The sequence below is a fragment of the Lepisosteus platostomus genome, chromosome 7, assembly GCF_059453375.1.
Source record: "Lepisosteus platostomus isolate fLepPlt1 chromosome 7, fLepPlt1.hap1, whole genome shotgun sequence".
In the NCBI taxonomy this organism is placed as follows: domain Eukaryota; kingdom Metazoa; phylum Chordata; class Actinopteri; order Semionotiformes; family Lepisosteidae; genus Lepisosteus; species Lepisosteus platostomus.
The window spans coordinates 1866850-1882503 of record NC_142617.1 but is presented as its reverse complement, the minus strand read 5'-3'; the positions used below and the strand labels follow the sequence as shown (position 1 = coordinate 1882503).

The 15654-nt window shown below is 42.3% G+C and overlaps 1 protein-coding gene and 1 long non-coding RNA gene across 2 annotated transcripts; both read right to left on the bottom strand.

Moving 5' to 3' along the window:
• Positions 1 to 89: 89 nt before the first annotated feature.
• Positions 90 to 445, bottom strand: LOC148657767 (uncharacterized). Its single transcript, XR_015939980.1, has 2 exons — positions 413 to 445; positions 90 to 200 (listed from the first exon to the last, which is right to left on the bottom strand). It is a non-coding gene; the product is annotated as an uncharacterized LOC148657767 (long non-coding RNA).
• A 6386-nt stretch (positions 446 to 6831) lies between these two features.
• On the bottom strand, positions 6832 to 15634 carry LOC148657766 (thread biopolymer filament subunit alpha). The gene is made up of 10 exons (XM_088638455.1): positions 14992 to 15634; positions 13320 to 13531; positions 13054 to 13114; positions 12342 to 12437; positions 11081 to 11257; positions 10693 to 10818; positions 10059 to 10172; positions 9377 to 9483; positions 8094 to 8407; positions 6832 to 7575 (listed from the first exon to the last, which is right to left on the bottom strand). The coding sequence occupies exons 1-10, from the start codon at positions 15562 to 15564 to the stop codon at positions 7556 to 7558; spliced, it is 1800 nt and encodes a 599-aa protein (XP_088494581.1). The 5' UTR covers positions 15565 to 15634; the 3' UTR covers positions 6832 to 7555.
• Between the last annotated feature and the right edge of the window lie 20 nt (positions 15635 to 15654).

Here is a 15654-nt window from a genome sequence, read left to right as displayed (position 1 = left end):
ACCGTGGAAGTGAAAATTATGCACTATTATTTTTTATCACTAAATATCTTTTTACAATGGGTGAAAATAACACCATTAAACTCTGTAACTTTATTTAAATCACTTTTATTTTTTAATGCAAGAAACATGAATGTTTCACAGTCATCTGCACACAGAGAGATTCACTTTTCTCTTCAGGATGGGAGAGTCAGCCTGGATGCCTGAAAAAAAGAACAGAAAGTCTGGATTTCTTGGTGAAAGGTTATGAGCTGAACTGTTTTTTAAACACAGATAATTAAATTCCATTAAACAAGGGTGAAGCAAGTATTTTAATGTAGTTTGCAGAATGCAAACTAATTTTAACGTATAAAACACAGACATTTGCACTTTTTAAATGAATAAAACACTTGATCTTTTTTTGTCAGTCACTTACTGTAGCTTCTTTAGCTGCCTCAGCTCCACAATTCTCAGCATGTTGGTTCTGAAAAAAACAAAAATAAAACAATTATCCACAAGGCGATCAGTCAGGTAAGGAAACTTCAATGCAGGAAATTTACAAGGCAATCAGTTTGATCAACCTGCTATTAGCACACAGCTGTTGTATACCTACTGTAGCAATAACCTGCAGAATCACTCATTTCCAAGGACAATCACTCCATGTACTTGACTGACAAGCCCTTCACTGATGCAGCAAAATGCCCGTGTGTCTTATTGAAATGCAGTTCATTTTCCGTTCAACTCTGGAACTCGCAGAGAGGAGGAATCTTCAAGAACGGAAGTACCTTTGCGAAAGAAACACCAGATGACCCCGCGGACAGAGGAGTTGAAGCAGCAGCCTCTGGAAATACATTCTGCTTCACTGATCCCAGCGTACCCACAGTTCTTCCTCTCCGCAGAGCCCACAGCACACACACTCTCTGAAGGGCAGAACACAAACACGGAGGTCTAAGACTGGCGACCTGGCATTGTGGAGAAGATTCTATTATAATACAAAATGAGATATAAATTCAAATATTCCCCGGTAGCATGAAAATGTATTCTATGCGACTTTGATGCCCCATTAATCCTGCTCCCCCTTTCCTTTCACTGGAAATTAGATGGAGTAAGGAGCAGCTATTCATGCCTGCTGTTTTGTGGGTTTTTCTACGGCGCTTTGCTTCAGATTATCCTATTTTTAATTTGCCATTTAAGAGGTGTGAGGCAGTGCATACAGCTGCTGGCAGAGATGTGAGATTTTGTTGGATTATGTCCAAGTGTGTGTGTGTGTGTGTGTGTGTGTGTGTGTGTGTGTGTGTGTGTGTGTGTGTGTGTGTGTGTGTGTGTGTGTGTGTGTGTGTGTGTGTGTGTGTGACTCAGGGTTAACAATCAGTCACCATTTGGCTTGAAGCACCACTTCACATTTGGTATAGCTGAGCTGAAGCAGCATCCTCTGTTGTTGCATTCTTCAGCAGTGATCCCGGGATATCCACATTCCTCTCTTTCCTTTGGATTAACTGAGCACAACTGATCTGCAGGTGAGAGAGGAAAAGAGTGTTTGAAAAAAGTTCTAGTGTTCATTGAACGGATTTCCTACCTGAAATGCGCTGCAGTTTGATAAAGAAAAGCTAAGTGACCCCACTTAATCCCCAGTAGATTAAAAACTTTCTTTCCCATTCTTCCCAAAAATCTGTAATATGGGATGTTTTGCCTTATGTTTTCGGGATGTCATTTTTCATCTTGTATTTTTTTACAGCATAAGCCAACAGATCAGCAGACCTTTCTGTTGTGGTACAGAGACTGCTCTCACAACAAGGACAACATGTGAGTCCTTCTTGTCTTTCTCTGATAAGTTTTACCACAAAAAAGGAGTCCCTCTCTCTCGGTTGACTGTTTCTTTTGTATCATCCAGTGCAACAGAGCTTCTATAGCCAGACACACACTGTGAGTTCAAAACTCTATTTGACCTGTAGGAGTTTGTTAATGGGAGCAACACTGTTCCACCACACACACATATACAGTATAAATTACATTATTGTACTCACCATCTCCAAATGCCAGGAGGCCATTCAAGAGCAGAAACAGCAGCAGTGACACATGCATGGTGGCTTTTTGGTACTGTGCTGCTTCAGTGGCTGAATTTTATTGTCTCTCTTTCAATTGTGTCCTTTTGAATATTCATGATTACTCAGAAATTCTCTTCAGATGTTTTTCTGTAGTTAAATGTTTGTTTTTCATCATGCATTAAAATGGTGGAGCTCAAGAAATGCAAATACTTGACGATCAAATATTTGTTTTTCCAAAATTCAATATTTCCAAAGCCAACTCAAATAAGGGCCAGACTAAAGACAGTTTGTGTGGTTTGTGGGCTCATGTGTTGTCTTAACTGTATAAATGAGTATTTAACTGGTCAATAACCTCCAGTGATATTCTTCAGCATACCCATTTGGAGACATGAACACCAGACCCCAGAGCTGTGAAGCAGCAATGCCAACAGACCAAACTACCCGGATACTAACAAGAACATTTACATGTGCGGATCTCTAGTTCCTGTTTAATGCACAGCACAGAAGTGCTCATAAAACATTAGCACACAGTAAATCTGGGAGATTTTCAAAATCGGATGCTTGAGTTCCGTATGTATTGCAGGATGTGGCTGCATCAGAGGGAACAAGCCCAAGACAGAGTTGAGAACAATGCATGCACACCACAGTGTTCTGAAGAGTAGAATGCAAATGCTTGGAAGAAAATCTGTGAGAGCTGAAAAGAGTGCTCTCTGTAGAGCAACACAGCATGCCAGCATGGAAATAACTTCAGTAACAGAGACTAGGAAAACAGACAGGTGGGTGTGACACTGTGGATGGAAATGGCCCACACCTCTTCCACTGTGTGTCAACAGCAAGACAAATGTTCTGTATACTGTTAATATTGTACTTGGATGACATACTGCAAATATACACTGCTGTTGGACAGTATTTTTAATTACAAGTAATGCATATAATTTCTTTCAAGAGACCTGGAAATTAACCGGAAATAAATCACATCTCTGCAACTGATTATCAACAAGCACGTAGATATTGCACCCACAGGAATAACAGCAAACAGTAACCAGTCTAAGTCAATTCCGCACTGGAAAGTAAAAGGAAAAAAAAGGAGAAGACAATTTATGTCACCTGTGACGCCTCTTTGAAGTGTGTGGTGGGCAGGGCTGGGAAAATGAGGCGAAGGAGGGGAAGAGAAAGCGTAAAGACTTGGGAATCTGGGGAAGGCGTCCAGGGCTGTGCGGAAGGCAGGAGCAATCTAAAGTACAGGGGAAGTTCGAAACACATGAAGTATAAACCCTTTGCTTCCGATATTTTTGTGGTATAGAAGTCTCTGAATCCCTCTGAAGCGACACAGAGAGAAAGGTTACACTCTCCCACATGGTCACTAGAAGTAAAAACAAAAACAGCAGCCAACTTTCGCTTATATCCGTCTCCCAGTTAGCGTGATAGAACATCTACAGACTGCCTGGACCCGGCACAGTCGTCATACTTCCTCTAGAGGGCGCTCCGGCCCTTTTGTAATATGTTTAGTTTCAGTACCTTCACCTGTGTCTTGATCCCATTTTTGTTATGCGTCTCCGCAGTTCCGGACTCAGGTTTGGAAGACGGATGTCTGAAGGCCCGCCTATCCACCGGGATCATCATGAAACATTACTGTGATTGATTGTTTTTTAAACACTGATACTTTAATTCAAAAAAGGATTTTCAGGTAGTTTTAAAAAAATGCACCCCTACTTTACAGGAATGCTGAGAAATGTGCATTTTTGTCAATTATAGACAACAAGTGTCCAATATTAGGTGTTTCTTTTGTATCCTCCAGTGCAAACTGCAATAGTGCTTCTACAGCCAAACACAGTGAGTTCAAAACAGTATATGACCTCTAGGGCTTATTTTGAGCAACAGTGTTCTACTAAACGCCTATATCTTAGGTAGTTCAAGTAGAGAGCTGTGTCAGCATGCGTAGGCTGCAATGTAAAGGTTTATTCCATGCTGAAAAGAGAAGAAAGGAAACAACATTTCACCTGTGGAGCCTTCTTCGGGTGTCACAAATAACTTTTAAGACACTAGAAAATACAATGTCGTCCATCAATATTATGATCTTCCGTTTCCCACTGACAAATATTCTGAACTCATGAGCTCTATTTAACTAAATGAACAGGTGTCATTATCAGCCATCTCCTCGGGTCATTTGAACCCGATCTCTTGTTGCCACATGTAAAGCAAGGACCTTCATCCATCATCTATTTTACATACTGTAAGAGCTTAGTCCAACACAGGGTTAGAGTGATCTGGAATGCAAACCAGCAGACAATGGACTCAAAACACCCTGGACAAGGAGATAAATATTTCATTTTCATAAAAAATGACAGGTAAGCTCAACACATGCAATCACTGGTAATATCAATTATGTTTTCAAAGTGAAACTGAAGTTCAGCCCAGTTAAAAACATTCCAGAGTGAAATCAGGCAGCTAACTGTTCTTCTTTTCCATACTGATAATATTCAGCAACAGAGTCACAGTGGTCTGAGTCTAACCTGGGCGAACGTGGACACAAAACAAGTTACACCTTGGACAAGATTCCAGTCAATCTCGGAGCACACATTTGTGGAACAATTTAGAGAAGCAAGTTGATCCGCACGGCATGTGTCTGGAATGTGGGTAGAAACCAGAGCACCAGGAGAAACCACATGTGGTCACATTAGAGCATGAAAGCACATACCAGTTGCCCCTGGAAGGATCTGAACACAAGATCCAAGAGCTATGAGGCGACAAGCTAAATGCTGCAACACCCTGCTTTCCTAATGGGATTTTTAGAGGTGGCACATGTCCAGTGATAGGTGCTGTTGTCTGTACATCAGGGAACCTCAGAAACATGGGCAAACAACATATGTGGGGAATTTTTTAATTCTGGTGTTGAACTTGTGCTTAATATTTAGTGCAGCATGTGGCTCATAGGAGATTCATCACAGAGAAGAAGTACACAGAGCAGAGTTCATTGTCCTGAAGTAATATATTCAAATGCTGTGAGAGATGAAAGAGTGCACTCTTCAAAACAACACAGCATGCCAGCAAACTTCAAATAACAAAAACTGAGCAAAGGAGTAGCTGGGTTTGAAGCAGTGGCTGAAAACAGACAACAGGTGAATCACTGTTCATATCATAGATCTTTCTATGACTGTCATATACTGTATCTGTGATCTTTAGGATTTGCCATAAAGTTACTATTGAGATCATGTCAGGACTTTTACTTGGCCACTTAAGTTCTGGACTAAAACCACTTTTATTACAACAGACAGAGACCATAACACTAATGTTGTGACTTTTCAAACAATTATTTTGCACCTGAACAAGGTGCAAAGAGGTGAGCTATTATACAACTGATAATGTTTCTACATTTCTGTGGAAATCAACTTACATTACATACTACTTACAGTTAGGTGTGAAAGGTATTACACAGATTTTTCTAGATCCCTCAAAGGAAAGATGAATGAGATACTTCTTCCCAAACTGGAGTTTCTGAAGTGCTTTTACCTCAATGGGCTGTTGATACGATTTTAGTGAACACGTGTTCTGAGTTGTTGAATGCAAAAGTTTGGAGGTTACCGTGTCAGGGATGAGCAGAGTGTTCTCTTCAAATACAGCTCATTGTACCAACAAACTCCAACAAAGAATATACAGCCGTACACCAGAGTGTACAGCGCCCAAGATGGAAATAGCTTAAAAAACTAAACAAATGAGTTGCTTGGTGCGAAATAGTGGATGGAAATGGAGGATAGATTTGTGTATCATCATGTTCGTACAGTATGCATAAAGTATGTGTGATTATGTACTGAGGCACAGTACAGTTAAAAAACAAGTATTGCCTAATTCCACACAGGAGGAAAAGAAACAAATGTAATGAGTATTATAAACATTGAACACACTGGGTTAATAAATTTAACTAAGATAATACTACATCAGCCTAGTGGGAGCCATCAACTTGGTAGGCTGGTAAAGATTCAATTGTATGCAGACAAAAAACACTTCCCTATGGATTCTTTCAGGGCAGACGGAACTGAAAACCAAGTGCACTTCTTTATAACAAACAGTGTAAGCAACACGAACCAGGAGTGCATTTAAAACCCAGAGCAGGAGACACTTCCCTACCCAAAAAGTTGTGGGAATATGAAACATTGAAGGAGTCTTGCAATGCTCCTGAAGGGATATTACTGCTGCGACTCACTTTCCTAAAACAGTCTTACCAGGCATCTTCCTTTCGTGCAGGTTAAATTCTGAAAAAAATAGACAGAAGCAAGATTTCTGGACAAGCCTCATCCCCTTTGGGTGCTTCTGGAATCTCTCTGTACTGTTGGATAAGTATCTGCAGGTCATGCAGTGGGTTCTGCAGTTGCCCAACGCACATACGGCACACCGGTGACTGTGTATTAACATTTCCTTTGTAGTGTTTTCCCTTGTTTTTGCACTTCACAGCCTCCGCAAAATGAATGTTTAGGTGTTTACAGGGGGTGTGGCTGTCAGCTTTGCTGCCTCACAGCTTTGGGATCCTGGGTTCAGTTGTGAGCTGAATGCTTTCTGTATCAAGTTTGTTCCCCATGTCTGTGTGGGTTTTCTCTGGGTGCTCTGCTTTCCTCCATCCTTCCAAAGACAACTCTGTAGGTTAATATGTCTAAGTTATACCTGTGCGTTTGTGTGCGTGCCCTGTGACCGGCGTGCTGTCCAGAGTGTGGCCCAGACTTGAGATCTGTTCTGCCCTAACTCCTACCAGAAATAAGCTTTCTGAGGATGGGTGGTTTTATTGATACTCCAGTAAGTACAGAAATGACACCAGGGAGAAAGTTAAGAAATGACGACTTTATTTTGCGTGTCTGTCAAAATCCTAATATCCTGGGGTGAAATTTTATTTCTCCTTTCTCATATGATTTTTGTCAATGAAAAAGAACAGAGATGTATTTTCCCAGTTCTGTGCAGCTTAAACTGTCCATGTCACACGTTGACGTCTGATTTTAAGTCTTGAGAAAACGATTAAGAATACGAGCAATTAAATTACGTCTTTGACAGGAAACTTGTTCCAAACTACCCAGAAAAATGTATTGTTCAAAGACAATGTAAGATCTCATTACATTCTTGTTGTAGATGTTTCCATTTTGAAAAGTGCAGAATTAATCAAAGATATATAATTTCAGCCACCCAATATACTAATTCAGACACATCTGTCCATTAGGTCAGGACTTAAGAAACAATTACTCAGACTTGTCTGTTCAATTTAGTGAAATCAGGTAAACTGACCCTGAGACTTGATCTTACCATTCATCTCGTTTAAAAAAACAGAAATTGAAATAGGATATATAACACTGAAAGTTGTTGATGACAGTTTTACAGCATGTTAAGCCCACTGGAATTTGACGGAACAATCAGAAAGACACTGGTTTGTTCTACAACGGCTGTGAGATTCTCTCTAAACCTCTTTCCCATGTAGTGAGTGAGAAGAACTGTAGGTTATCGGATGTGCTCGTTCCCTGTGATGTTTCCAGAAAAGCCATAGCCAGACTGTGTCATCAGTAGACAGCAGATGAAACTGCAGGGACAAGACACAAGTGCTGCATTAATGGAACAGGAGTTTACAGAAGGGAAAGGCAGAAGTCAAGAAAGCTTTGAAGCTCTTGTATGTACGCTTTAACACCACGACGTTTATAGGCCAGTGGCAGACAACTTATCTTCCTGTGAAAGCTCATACGATGGGAAAAAGTGCTCTTCTTGTTATAGCAATGCTTTGTCTGTAGATCAGGACAGCGTCTAGATCTGCACTCTAACAAAGTAGCGGTATTTTCTCGGACACTGCACGAGTTTGCATGGAAAAGGGAAGCAGGATGTTACTCAAAAAGACTTACAGGTACAGCTTTGGATACTAAACCATGCTGAGCTCCAGGGACGGGCCAGCCGAGATCTGTACATATAGACTCGTGCACTGTGTGCCATTTCCATATTCTCGCAGGGAAATCTCCTTATAAATCCCTGCTGTCACCTGAAGTTTATTTCCTGGAAGGAAGACGAGCGGTATTCCGCCGCTGCTCCTCTAGGGGGCGCTGTACTCACGCGAGCTGCTGTTCAGCGTGGAGGACAGGAACCCGCTGCTGTTGCTGCCGGCGCCGCCGGCCATGCCCAGCCCGCTGCCCGACAGGCCCAGTCCCAGGCCGCCGCCGAGGCCGCCTCCGAGGCCGAGGCCCAGTCCCAGGCCCGCGCCAGACCCGAAGCCGAACCCAGAGCCGAGGCCGAGGCCGGCTCCTCCTCCCAGACCTGCCGCCCCTCCTCCCAGAGCAAAGCCTGCTCCGGCCCCGGCGCCTCCGCCTCCGCCTCCGCCCACCGCGGTCTTGGACATGTGCACGGTGATCCCTCCTCCCGACTTCAGCCTGGGGAGGCACGGACACCGCGACGGCTTTGTTTTTTTAAATACGCTTTTATTTAAACACCAGAAATACCACACACAAAAAAAAAGAGGAGGTAGAATATCGAAATAGATACAGAAATAGAAACTTCACAGCCAGAGGAATTCACAGTTGTAAAAACTAAAAATGATACTTTTTACATCATTCCACTGTAGGACCATTTCCATTGTGGTCCAAGCGTCATCACCGCCAAGGAGGAAAGCGGAGAACTTTTATTTTTTTACGTTTTTATTTGATCTTTTAATCTTTTAGATCTGCTCCACCCAAAAATAAATGTCAGAGAAATCGGAAGAAACTCTGTAAACAAGGTCGAAACTACCTCTCAACACAGTCAAGTCACTTTCTCAGGAATAGCATCAAAGACTATAGCATATTCATGGGGAGTGACAGGAGTCTTAATTTTTTCCAAAAATACTGCATATGTCAAGAGTCTGCCCTCTTCATTTAACAACTGGGCCTCTAGCCAGATTTAGTCATCATACCAAGTCGGAAAAAATATGCTTTCATGTTTATACCTTATATCTTTATTATTCCAAATATAATATGTCTGTGGTGAAAAATTATGCTTATATATATATGTATATATGCTTATTTATTAAATTCCAACATAAATAACTATGAAAGTTAGATAATTTATGTTTAGGAATATAAATTGGAAATTAGCTTGGACAGTTGCTGATAGATACTGTCTTACAAATAAAGTTAAATCTCATTTAAATTCTTAGATTTCATCCTGTTAGACTGACACTTTCTAGATCTACAACACGAACAGGATGACTTGTGTGTATGTTTTTTCAGTAATGAGAAGGTACCCCTTTGTTTGTTAACGGCGTATAGACCAAGAGGGCGAGGCGGATTTGGAAGCGCAATGGCGAGGGGGAAGGGATAGGGGCTTGGCGGAGAACCGGGAGCGAGGCAGGCCGTTGTGCTCACCTGTTCTCCTCGCTGTCCAGGAGCTTCTTGTAGGCGGTGATTTCCACATCCAGGGACATTTTGCTGGCCAGCAGATCTTGGTACTCTTGGCCATAGTGAGTGATTTGCTGGGAGAAAAAGAAAGTGAAACAATTGTTCTTTTGCAAAAAAAACATATATATATTGTTAAGTATTTATGCTGCATAGCAGTGGAAGCAGCTTCTTAATCTGAGAACCTCAGTCTTACATCCCTTGTTATATCCACCCTTCCACCCGCTGAGAACACGCAAGTGAGATTTAAAAGTGCTTTGCAGACTTCAGACCTGAGGTTATCGACTCCCGGGACCCAAACAGGCTCGTGCAACAGAAAGCCTTCTTTCTAACACAGACTGCTTATTTTCCCATAAGCCGATTAACCTACCAATATGTCTTTGGGAGGAAACAGGTGGGAACCCAGAGGAAAACCCGTGCGAACTTGCGGAGAACTTGCAAACTCTACACAGATAGCACCCCAGGAACTGAACCCAAGGCCCCAGTGCTGCAAGGCAGCAAATACTAAGTACTAGTGCACCACTATGCCATCCCTGTTTCCGTCATGTGGGGCATGGAAATGTACAGACCAGAAGAGGTAACAGTGCCAGGAACTCTGCGTGGAGTAGCTCTTCAAGTGTTGTTTCCCCTGGAGATGGGGGGGCGGGGCTACCTTTCTGATGTCATCCAGCTGCGACTTCAGGGTGAGGACCTGCTCCTGGTACTGATCCGTGTGGCTGGAGACGTTGGCCTCGGCCTCTGCTACATGGGACTCCAGCTGCAGGTTCTGCGGAGAGGAGCACGACACAGCACTCACAACGCTTTACCACAAATCACATTAAGGCTGGATTGCGTGCTTCGCGAAAATCTTGAAAGTTTGGAGGGTCTCGAAACGATAAATTCTCACTATGCATTCTTCACTCAGAAGCGAATCAATGTGGGTTGGAGTGCAGACTAAGCTTTGCTTTATTCATGATGCTGTGTAGGATAACGTTTGCATCAGACACAGAGCATCTCAAGGGCATTCTTTGTGTTACACAGCCTCTTGAAAAGTTAGAAAAAAACATAAAACCCTAATGCCCTTCTACAGAGAGTCAGTCCTATCTGATCAGGCCTGAAATATGTCCTAGTATAGTTTTCTGAGCAGTTCTTTTACTGATTTAAAACTCAATATGTACAATATTTAAAGACCAGGTCTGGCTCATTACATTCTTAGGTTTATGGCTCAGTCACCTCAGCTTTGCTTTCTCAGCCAAATGAATCAGCAGAACTGAGCACAGGATCCGACACACATAAGGACCGCAAACCTGTGTTTTCACTCTGTCGATTTCCCTCTGGATTGAGTCGATCTGGAGTTTGTAAAGCCGCAGCTCTTCTTTAGTGGTGGTGAGGGCCTGGATATTGGGCTGGGTAGAGCCAGACATCATGGAGATCTGTACACAAATTGAAAAGCCAGTTTGTTTGTTTGTTTGTCTCTGGAGTGGATCCTGATATTGGGATGTGTGGGTTGTCTCGGGGCTAGACAAGATAACCAACGTTGAAAGAAATCGATGAGATCTAATGAGAATGAAGGGCGATCCCAACATCCCACTGTTGTACCCCATCCAGAATGCTGATACTGTACGTGTTCCATGACTGCATTACTACAAGCCACCGCTAGATGGAGCAAGAGGCGCACGTTCAAACAGTCCCTACCGTGTCCTGCACGGCGAGGAGGGAGTCCTGCTTGCTTCTCTGGGCCAGGGCTTCGTAATGGGTCTTCACGTCGCTCAAGGCTGTGGTCAGGTCATGCGCTTGGGCCGCGTTGTCCACGGAGATCGAGAAGGCGGATTTCATTCCACCGGTGACGACGTTCCTGACCTCCTTCACTTTCTGAAAACCGGGAAAAACGTTATTTCATTGAGTTTAAGGTGTCAGAAAGTAAAAAAAAGAAGTGTACAAAGTGAAAGAGAAAAACTAAAACAGAAATCTGATATCCCAGCTAGCCTGACACTAGACCAAACATTTACTGTGCTTTAGTTTCCATGATTATGCAGTTCTTTTATTACAATACTTCTGCAATTTTCATCAAGGTAAACGTTTCACATGTAAACTACTTCAGAATCCTTTTGGGTGAAAAGGGCAAGGAAATATTCTTATTCTGTTGTGAAAATGGATCAATCAGGCTGTTTTCTCCAGCCCTTTTTTAGAATGAACATTACTGTTATGCTACAGAAACTAGCACAACTAAAAGCTAAGGCTCTTTTAGAAGAACCGGGATCTTTGGGTAAAACAGAAATGAAAGAGAATGAAATCTGGTGGAAGCTGTGCGCTTTGCAAGAAAATAATTAACATTCTTCCCTTCAGCTGATACGTCTATATCAGATTTCCCAGTGCCTCCGTTCCATTAGGGTGGATTATAATGCTATTTGAATTTCACAAAACATTCACTGAAATGCAGGATGAAAAATACGCTTAAGTAGTCCTTAATATTCATTGCTGATCCCCTCATTAGAATTCTCTGTAGCTATCTGATTGATTTTAGCTGAACCAGGCAGAAGATAGTGCCGAGTAGCTTTCAGATCATTTGAATCCACCATGATTGATGAAAGGACATTTTAATAGTATACAGAACATCAGCTTCACAAATCTCGAAGGGGCATATACAATGGGGCTCAGAGTCAACAAAAGCATATTATTTGTATTTTTCTTTCAAAGATGTTTGAGTTTTATCCATTGTTTCACCGTCTACTCTAGGGGTTCTTGAACAGATATCTCAACACTATAATCCATGCACACAAAAAGCAAATAATAAACTAATTATCAATTAAATTAATTAAACTGATTCATAATTAAATGCATGATGATAAATATTTGATAGAAATCACATTAAATCAACAAATCTCTTTTGAGATGCTTGCTAATGTATCACAGATGTAACCTTGTTTGTGTAAAGTGTGTGCATGTGAGTACTTACAGCATCGTAAATCTGCTTGGAAAGGATAATCTGGTCTTCAAGTCCGGTGATGTTGGTTTGCAGCTCAAAAATGGTCAAATACAAATTGTCCACCTCCTGTGGGAACATGAGCATATTCTTCAGCTTCCAGACTGAATGTAATGGACTTTTTAAATCCCTTCAGAGCCAACTGCTCGTTGTAAATGTTGTAGTTGTGGGGCTGAGCAATTTGTAATTTTGCCTTGAGTAAACCCCTGGAGCACAGAGAGATTTATCTGAAGAGAAGACGACAGGACCTATTTTACTGAATCTTGCACAATTTATTTTAAAGAGAATGGAATCCAAATGACTTCTCAACACAAGTATGTGGTTGTTCTTAAAAAAAGGTCAATCTGGCACTTCTGGGAACTAAAAATGAAACAACAATTTGGTAAAACAAATACAAAAGTTCCAGATTGTCAACTAAGACAATTAAATTTCATATTCAGTAATTCACTTAATATTTAATTGACATTGAAGAAAGTAATCATGCTTGAAATCTGATATCACTGAGTTAAGTAAAAATTCCAGGTAACACATTTGTAAAAATCGTCTTGTATTGTATGGTAGCCAACTCCATGGGAGTGTGTGTTAATTGTGCGGTATTGGGTCAAGAGGTAGACGCAGGCATGATTTGAGACAGGCAGGCTATGCGCAGCAGCCTGAAAACCCAACTGATAATTATTTTACCAACCTCTTTCAATGTGGTCCATTCTACCTCCAGAGACTTTGTAACTGATGTCTCCTCATCGTACCTTAACAGGAAAAGCAAAACACCATAGGTCACACAGGGGTCACACAGCTACATGTCTGAACTGCCTTTCTGGGTTGATCATCTATTGCGCTCCAGTTAACCGACACGTTTTTTTTCCTGCATTTTTTGCTCCCCCCCCCCAAATCATAAGAAACATTGAAGCAGTCCAATAAGGAGGTATCGAGAACTTAAAAATGAGAACTTACTTAGCCTGGACATCATCAATGACCCCCTTGTAGTGTTCGATTTCGGCGATGATTGCCTCTTTGTTGGTGGCCAGGCTGTCGATCTGGGTCTTGTAAGCCCCGATGGCTGAGGTCAGGAGGACAGAGGTGCTAGCAGGGCCGTTCTGGTCTGGGTTTGTGAACATGCTGATCTTGGCTCTCAGAATGGCATTTTGCTGCTCTAAGTGTCTGACCTGCAACAGATAAGTCAGGTCGGCACCACCGACTGGATGGGATCCCTGGACCAATCACTAGCAACTAATCGAGCTAGGTGGGCCAGATGACCTCCTCTCATTTTTAACATTTCCCATGTTCTTCTGCTCTTAAAAGACAGGGCAAAGACACCCCTGTCCTTGACCAAATGTACTTTTGCTGCTTCATTTTTTAACCTTGCGACCTGCTCTTTCTGAATGCATAACGTACATTTAATGCATTATTTAATAGGTGTATTTTTAAATGTATTAATCCTTTAATCGGGACCCATGGAAGACAATCCTACAGAATCGTATAGCATATGCAGAGCAGCATGTATTTGCAGACAGATACACAGGGATTTATTGGGTTCTCTGTAAAATTATAGATTCGTTTTAGCTGGGCTTTCACAGTCAGTATTCACAGCTTAGCACATTAAGCGTCTGCTGTAAACTGGTAGTTCTATATCTGGCCTCTTTTAAGATTTATTACCAGTGTCGCTGAATCTCTTACAGTGTTTTATTAAATTCTCTCCTTGCGGCTGCTGTCTTATTTAACAGATACGTGGCTGGACTTATAAACATTTTTTGTATTGGTGTGATTTACACCTTTTGTTATAAATTAAAAAAAGGTTTTTTTCCAGGAAATCAGAGGCTTCTGGCCTCTAACAATCTCATGCAACCTGCCAAACGGACTTCTTTCTCATGATACATAGCGAGGACGAATTCTGTTATTACTGTGAAGCTCTGGAAGTATCATGGTTGGAAGTGATTTGCTGAAATGTATCTACAGTATATGGTTTTAAATTGTAATTAATGACAAAAGATTTGAGGCCAGCAAGAGTTCAAATGAATAAACCATTCAAAACTCTCATCATTTGAAGTAGTAATTGAGGTCACTTTGGTCATTAACACAATAATAGTGCAAATGATGTTCTGATTAATCCCAAAATTGCAGTAAAAGAAAATTGTAACAATAGGAGACCAACATAATTAAATTGTACTTTTAGATGAGGTGTCATATGAAAGATTAATTTACACTTACAGAGACTACAGCTAACATTCTCTGCAAAGTCAAAATCAAAACCCACACACAAGGACTTTGAGACGAGCATTTAAGCTGAAATGTGCACATTTCATCATGGATTTAATTTTAAAAAGTTTGCTGATGCAAATCAGGTACTTATGAGAAAGTCACTCTTGTGAAAACAAGGTATTTGTGTTTGGAGAGAATTCCTATTAATTTAAAGTACTGGTTAAATGCAAGAAAAAAATCCAGCATGTTTTCTCTCAGTTTCTTAATTCAACAGCATTCAATTATCCTTTGTGTTCTGAATGCGTGTGAAAATTTTAAGTGACTGTGACAGGGCTGGAAAAGTTTATGCACAAAAAAGCAATAACAGTTAGGAGAAATAACAGCTAATTTTTTTTTGATAATTTCTTTATAAAACAACCAACTGTACCTTGTCAATGAAGGAGGCAAATTTGTCGTTCAGAACCTGCAGCTCCTCCTTCTCTTTCAGCCTGGTGACCTGCACTGTGTCGACGGAGGGCAGCGTGGGGTCGATGCTGGGCATCTGGCTGATCCCCGAGTCGACACTGGTGACAGTGCCGAGGAATGAAGGGTTGAAGCCATAGCCCCCGATTTTGAAGACGCGTCCCCCGAGCCGAGCTCTCAGGGGGGCGACGCCCGTCCTGAACCCGGCCATCCTGCTGCCCAGGCCCCCAGCAGAGCCCAGCGCGCCCAGACCGGCCCCCAGCCCGAATCCGCCCACACCCAGGCCTCCGCCGACGCCCAGCCCGGCCCCCAGCCCCAGCCCGCCTCCGATGCCCAGCCCGTAGGCGCTTCCCAGCCCCAGCCCAAGACCTCCTCTGAGGCCAAGTCCAGACCCCGCACCCCCTGCTACCCCCAGCGAGCGCGAGAGGCCAAAGCTGGCACCTCCGCCACTCCTGCTGGCGCCAAAGAGCTTGTTGCCGCCATAAGTGGCACCAAACCTCACTGCTTGCCCGCTAATTCTGCTGCTAGTCTCTGTCATCTTGGCTCCGTGGCTCCGTAAAGGGGTATAGGTCTCTGACTTGAATCCTCCAGGTAGGCAAGTTCCCTCTGCCTCACCAGGGTGATTTAT